Source organism: Oncorhynchus gorbuscha, linkage group LG01 (assembly GCF_021184085.1).
Source record: "Oncorhynchus gorbuscha isolate QuinsamMale2020 ecotype Even-year linkage group LG01, OgorEven_v1.0, whole genome shotgun sequence".
NCBI lineage: Eukaryota > Metazoa > Chordata > Actinopteri > Salmoniformes > Salmonidae > Oncorhynchus > Oncorhynchus gorbuscha.
In genome coordinates this window covers 115,459,135-115,466,819 of record NC_060173.1, presented here as the reverse complement: position 1 = coordinate 115,466,819, position 7,685 = coordinate 115,459,135, and the positions used below count along the sequence as shown (strand labels likewise).

General features: G+C 40.8%; 1 protein-coding gene across 1 annotated transcript in view; it reads left to right on the top strand.

Moving 5' to 3' along the window:
• Positions 1–6,553, top strand: part of LOC124032616 (desmin-like) — a 20,636-nt gene extending 14,083 nt beyond the window's left edge. Inside the window, exons 5-9 of the mRNA XM_046344881.1 lie at positions 67–192; positions 1,298–1,518; positions 2,058–2,137; positions 3,960–4,045; positions 6,003–6,553. Of these exons, the coding sequence (XP_046200837.1) occupies positions 67–192; positions 1,298–1,518; positions 2,058–2,137; positions 3,960–4,045; positions 6,003–6,044 (555 nt within the window). The 3' untranslated portion in view covers positions 6,045–6,553. The remainder of the gene's footprint in view (positions 1–66; positions 193–1,297; positions 1,519–2,057; positions 2,138–3,959; positions 4,046–6,002) is intronic.
• The last annotated feature ends 1,132 nt before the right edge of the window (positions 6,554–7,685 follow it).

The following is a 7,685-nucleotide window of genomic DNA, read 5'->3' as shown; positions in this document are numbered from 1 at the left end:
TACATTGGCACCACTACACAGTGACTGTAGCATCTATTCTACCCCATGTCTCCACCTCCTCTCCAGGTGACAGACCTGAACCAGGCTGTGAACAAGAACAACGATGCTCTGAGACAGGCCAAACAGGAGAGCATGGAATTCAGGCATCAGATCCAGTCCTACACCTGTGAGATCGACTCTCTCAAGGGAACCGTAAGTACTCTGTTACTACACCCTACTCTATATTACTACGCCCTACTCTATATTACTACACCCTACTCTATATTACTACACCCTACTCTATATTACTACACCCTACTCTATATTACTACACCCTACTCTATATTACTACACCCTACTCTATATTACTACACCCTACTCTATATTACTACACCCTACTCTATATTACTACACCCTACTCTATATTACTACCCTACTCTATATTACTACACCCTACTCTATATTACTACACCCTACTCTATATTACTACACCCTACTCTCTATATTACTACACTCTATATTACTACTCTAATTACTACACCCTACTCTATATTACTACCCTACTCTATATTATTACTACTCTATATTACTACTCTATATTACTACACCCTATTCTACTATATTACTACATTCTACTCTATATTACTACTCTATATTACATTCTACTCTATATTACTACATTCTACTCTATATTTATTCTACTCACTATATTACTACATTCTACTCTATATTACTACACCCTACTCTATATTACTACATTCTACTCTATATTACTACATTCTACTCTATATTACTACATTACTACTCTATATTACTACATTCTACTCTATATTACTATATTCTACTCTATATTACTACATTCTACTCTATATTACTACATTCTACTCTATATTACTATATTCTACTCTATATTACTACATTCTACTCTATATTACTACATTCTACTCTATATTACTATATTCTACTCTATATTACTATATTCTACTCTATATTACTACATCCTACTCTATATCCTATTGGACTGTTACTACATGCTACTCTAGATCCTCAAGGACCAAGTTTACTCTTGTTTTCTTCTCTTCATGGATTTGACAGGAAAGGACAATTCTCTAACCTATCATCACTTCAATCACCTCTCCACCAGCTCCCCTCTCACATCTCAATCTAACTATGATACCTGTTCATGTGATGATCTCTCTCTCTCTCTCTCTCTCTCTCTCTCTCTCTCTCTCTCTCTCTCTCTCTCTCTCTCTCTCTCTCTCTCTCTCTCTCTCTCTCTCTCTCTCTCTCTCTCTCTCTCTCTCTCTTTCCCCTACAGAACGAGTCTCTGCTGAGGCAGATGAGGGAGATGGAGGATCGTCTGGGAAACGAGGCTGGAGGTTACCAGGACTCCGTCACCCGTCTGGAGGCTGAGATCGCCAAGATGAAGGATGAGATGGCTCGTCACCTCAGAGAGTACCAGGACCTCCTCAACGTCAAGATGGCCCTGGATATAGAGATCGCTACCTACAGGAAGCTACTGGAGGGAGAGGAGAGCCGGTATGAGAGAGGGATAAGTAGGGAGAGGGACAGAGAAGAGGGAGGGAAGGAGGTGCAGGGGGAGAGACTGAGAAGATGAAGGGGTACGGGAGGGATAGAGAAGAAGGAGGGGTAGGGGAGGAACAGGGGGAGGGATAGAGAAGAGTGACAGATAGCCCTGGACATAGAGATCACTGCCTAACAGGTGATAAACATTATTAGGAAGTGGACTAGAGAGAGAAGAACGTGGAATAGGTTATGAATGCTTCTGCAGTGAGAAGAGCTAGAAGGATAGATAGATCGTATTGATAGAGAGAGAGAGAGAGAGAGAGAGAGAGAGAGAGAGAGAGAGAGAGAGAGAGAGAGAGAGAGAGAGAGAGAGAGAGAGAGAGAGAGAGAGAGAGAGAGAGAGAGAGAGAGAGCGTAGTGGGGGAGGGGGGCAGAAAAGGCTAGATAGAAGGGGCGAGGACATGTCTGTAAGTGCGTCATTAAAATCATCATAAACAAATTATTTCAGCTGTAAATAACTATTCTATTGGTGTTCTCTCTTTCTTCCCCAGAATCACTGTATCTGGCTCCCAGTCTTCTCACTCTGGCTCCCAGTCTGCTGCCTCATTATATTCCACTATTGGCTTCAGAGGTGACCACTGAAAACACACTTCCTCACAACTGACCAATCACCACAGAGTCCTATAAGACATGTACAGTAACTTAAAGTAAAGGGATGATGAGAGCAGAATCACAATTTCACCACGAGGTGGAGCAGCTGTACCTGAAAACACTGACAGCATGAATTGATGCATTTCGGATATTTGCATCACTGAGACCACAATCAGCTCAACGATAACAATAGAGGATGATTGAAGTTAATTGATTGGTTGATTGATTGTTTGGTTGGTATATTAAACTGTGGCTATTGATGTTAGGTTGAGGCAGAGTGAATCATATATACAACTCTGGGTTGATGTTGGGTTGAGGCAGAGTGAATCATATATACAACTCTGGGTTGATGTTAGGTTGAGGCAGAGTGAATCATATATACAACTCTGGGTTGATGTTAGGTTGAGGCAGAGTGAATCATATATACAACTCTGGGTTGATGTTGATGTTAGATTGAGGCAGAGTGAATCATATATACAACTCTGGGTTGATGTTGATGTTAGGTTGAGGCAGAGTGAATCATATATACAACTCTGGGTTGATGTTAGGTTGAGGCAGAGTGAATCATATATACAACTCTGGGTTGATGTTGATGTTAGGTTGAGGCAGAGTGAATCATATATACAACTCTGGGTTGATGTTAGATTGAGGCAGAGTGAATCATATATACAACTCTGGGTTGATGTTAGGTTGAGGCAGAGTGAATCATATATACAACTCTGGGTTGATGTTGATGTTAGGTTGAGGCAGAGTGAATCATATATACAACTCTGGGTTGATGTTAGATTGAGGCAGAGTGAATCATATATACAACTCTGGGTTGATGTTAGATTGAGGCAGAGTGAATCATATATACAACTCTGGGTTGATGTTGATGTTAGGTTGAGGCAGAGTGAATCATATATACAACTCTGGGTTGATGTTAGATTGAGGCAGAGTGAATCATATATACAACTCTGGGTTGATGTTGATGTTAGGTTGAGGCAGAGTGAATCATATATACAACTCTGGGTTGATGTTAGATTGAGGCAGAGTGAATCATATATACAACTCTGGGTTGATGTTGATGTTAGATTGAGGCAGAGTGAATCATATATACAACTCTGGGTTGATGTTAGATTGAGGCAGAGTGAATCATATATACAACTCTGGGTTGATGTTAGATTGAGGCAGAGTGAATCATATATTCAACTCTGGGTTGATGTTAGGTTGAGGCAGAGTGAATCATATATTCAACTCTGGGTTGATGTTAGATTGAGGCAGAGTGAATCATATATTCAACTCTGGGTTGATGTTAGATTGAGGCAGAGTGAATCATATATTCAACTCTGGGTTGATGTTAGATTGAGGCAGAGTGAATCATATATTCAACTCTGGGTTGATGTTAGATTGAGGCAGAGTGAATCATATATTCAACTCTGGGTTGATGTTAGATTGAGGCAGAGTGAATCATATATTCAACTCTGGGTTGATGTTAGATTGAGGCAGAGTGAATCATATATTCAACTCTGGGTTGATGTTGATGTTAGATTGAGGCAGAGTGAATCATATATTCAACTCTGGGTTGATGTTAGATTGAGGCAGAGTGAATCATATATTCAACTCTGGGTTGATGTTAGATTGAGGCAGAGTGAATCATATATTCAACTCTGGGTTGATGTTAGATTGAGGCAGAGTGAATCATATATTCAACTCTGGGTTGATGTTAGATTGAGGCAGAGTGAATCATATATTCAACTCTGGGTTGGTTTTGTGATTCTGTTCGTATGAGGGTCTCTTAACTCTGTTCGATCCGTCCACAGAGACCAGCCCAGACGTCGGACGATCAGCAGAGGTCCACTCCAAGAAGACTGTCCTGATCAAGACCATCGAGACCCGCGACGGAGAGGTAAAGTCAACACACAGACGATGACACAGCATCCAATATCGGCTTTGTTCCAAGTAAACACCTTATTCCCTAGATAGACCACTACCACTACCACTACCACTACCACTACCACTACCACTACCACTACCACTACCAGGGCTCAGGTGAAAGGTAGTGCACTATATTTTACTAAGTCAGTTAAGAACAAATTCTTATTTTCAATGACGGCCTAGGAACAGTGGGTTAACTGCTCCATTAGCTCCTGCCAGTTATCTGCGTCGTTGCCAGTTACACGCTGAGGAGGACTGTGTCCTCTCCCTCAGTACTAGACCTGATGACTGTGTCCTCTCCCTCAGTATTAGACCTGATGACTGTCCTCTCCCTCAGTATTAGACCTGATGACTATGTCCTCTCCCTCAGTATTAGACCTGATGACTGTGTCCTCTCCCTCAGACCTGATGACTGTCCTCTCCCTCAGTATTAGACCTGATGACTGTGTCCTCTCCCTCAGTATTAGACCTGATGACTGTGTCCTCTCCCTCAGACCTGATGACTGTCCTCTCCCTCAGTATTAGACCTGATGACTGTGTCCTCTCCCTCAGTATTAGACCTGATGACTGTGTCCTCTCCCTCAGTATTAGACCTGATGACTGTCCTCTCCCTCAGTATTAGACCTGATGACTGTCCTCTCCCTCAGACCTGATGACTGTCCTCTCCCTCAGTATTAGACCTGATGACTGTCCTCTCCCTCAGTATTACACCTGATGACTGTCCTCTCCCTCAGTAGTGATGACTGTCCTCTCCCTCAGTAGTGATGACTGTCCTCTCCCTCAGTATTAGACCTGATGACTGTGTCCTCTCCCTCAGTATTAGACCTGATGACTGTGTCCTCTCCCTCAGTATTAGACCTGATGACTGTGTCCTCTCCCTCAGTATTACACCTGATGACTGTGTCCTCTCCCTCAGTATTAGACCTGATGACTGTGTCCTCTCCCTCAGTATTAGACCTGATGACTGTCCTCTCCCTCAGTATTAGACCTGATGACTGTGTCCTCTCCCTCAGTAGTGATGACTGTCCTCTCCCTCAGTATTACACCTGATGACTGTGTCCTCTCCCTCAGTATTAGACCTGATGACTGTCCTCTCCCTCAGTATTAGACCTGATGACTGTCCTCTCCCTCAGTATTACACCTGATGACTGTCCTCTCCCTCAGTAGTGATGACTGTCCTCTCCCTCAGTAGTGATGACTGTCCTCTCCCTCAGTATTAGACCTGATGACTGTCCTCTCCCTCAGTATTAGACCTGATGACTGTGTCCTCTCCCTCAGTATTAGACCTGATGACTGTGTCCTCTCCCTCAGACCTGATGACTGTCCTCTCCCTCAGTATTAGACCTGATGACTGTGTCCTCTCCCTCAGTAGTGATGACTGTGTCCTCTCCCTCAGTAGTGATGACTGTGTCCTCTCTTATATTTCACACCATTTCACCTATTCCACTCCTGACATTATCGCAAGCACTTACTCCCTAATTTAACTGCCACCAGCCTCCTGTGGTTAGTTCATGCATGTGTTTTAAATGACAACTTCGTCATCGATCCACATTTTAAAATATATATTTGTATTTATTTAACTATACCAAAGGTATTTATATGAGGGGACTGTTGTATTTTATATATTTGTATTTATTTAACTATACCAAAGGTATTTATATGAGGGGACTGTTGTATTTTATATATTTGTATTTATTTAACTATACCAAAGGTATTTATATGAGGGGACTGTTGTATTTTATATATGTTTTAATTGAACGAAGCAAAGGCTCCCTTGTCCAAAGAGACGTTGGTCTCAAAGGGGCAACGTGTTGAAATAACGGGTCAATATAAACCTATAAAATACACTGTACTGTATCTCTCTCTCTCTGTTTGTTGACACTGTGCCTGACCTATCCACCCTGACGAACTCTCTTCTCCTCCCGCAGGTGGTCAGTGAATCTACACAGCACCAGCAGGACATCATGTAAACAACAGCAACAACAACAACAACAACAAGCTTAAATTAGGAAAAAAAGATGGGATGTTTACATATAAAGATACGAGGGGTTCTCTAGCTGCCGTTTCTAAGGCAACGCCTGGTTTAAAAAAAAGGTCTCTTTGAGAGGGAGTGAGTTACGAACACCTTAAGAAGTGTTTATAACCACCTTACGAAGGGTTATATCCTTCATAGGAATGTTTATAACTCGTGAACTCCAACTAATCAGATGTTATATGACCCATCTCCGAAGCAGAAGAACATAAGAAGAAAGAAAGACAATGTTAAGTTACAGTAATCAGAAGGTGGGAACCAGGTGGAGTGAAAGTCAAGTCAGGCCCTGGCCAGAACAGAACACGCATGGCTAGAGGGGATCTCCTGAAGGTCAAGAGATGGATCTCTGTAGTGCACGTCTGTGTGTGAGTGGGTCTCTTTGCTTCACAATAGTTTCAAAGTGGCAAATCATTTGAAATAAAGATATACTGTTTCTTCAAAAGAGAATACAATTGATTCAATTCCTTGGTTATTTTATATATATATTTGTATCCCAAATGGCACCCTATCCCCTATATAGTGAACTAATTTTAACAAGAACGGACAGGGCTCTGGTCAAAAGTAGTGCACTAAATAGCGAATATGGTGCCATTTTGCTGAAGTAAAACAGGGAAGGGTTAATTAATGAGCTTGTTTCATTTCTTGTCGGATTAAAACTTACCATAACGGATACCAGTGTATTACAATGGAGTAACGAGGTTTTAGCTTCCTAGTCTTCATATTAACAGGAGGTAATACTAGTCTTCATATTAACAGGAGGTAATACTAGTCTTCATATTAACAGGAGGAGGTAATACTAGTCTTCATATTAACAGGAGGTAATACTAGTCTTCAGTCTCTCAATTAACTATTAATAGGAGGAGGTAATACTAGTCTTCATATTAACAGGAGGTAATACTAGTCTTCATATTAACAGGAGGTAATACTAGTCTTCATATTAACAGGAGGTAATACTAGTCTTCATATTAACAGGAGGAGGTAATACTAGTCTTCATATTAACAGGAGGAGGTAATACTAGTCTTCATATTAACAGGAGGTAATACTAGTCTTCATATTAACAGGAGGTAATACTAGTCTTCATATTAACAGGAGGTAATACTAGTCTTCATATTAACAGGAGGTAATACTAGAGGAGGTAATACTAGTCTTCATATTAACAGGAGGAGGTAATACTAGTCTTCATATTAACAGGAGGTAATACTAGTCTTCATATTAACAGGAGGTAATAGTCTTCTTATTAACAGGAGGTAATACTAGTCTTCATATTAACAGGAGGTAATACTAGTCTTCATATTAACAGGAGGTAATACTAGTCTTCATATTAACAGGAGGTAATACTAGTCTTCATATTAACAGGAGGTAATACTAGTCTTCATATTAGGTAATACTAGTCTTCATATTAACAGGAGGTAATACTAGTCTTCATATTAACAGGAGGTAATACTAGTCTTCATATTAACAGGAGGAGGTAATACTAGTCTTCATATTAACAGGAGGTAATACTAGTCTTCATATTAACAGGAGGTAATACTAGTCTTCATATTAACAGGAGGTAATACTAGTCTTCATATTAACAGG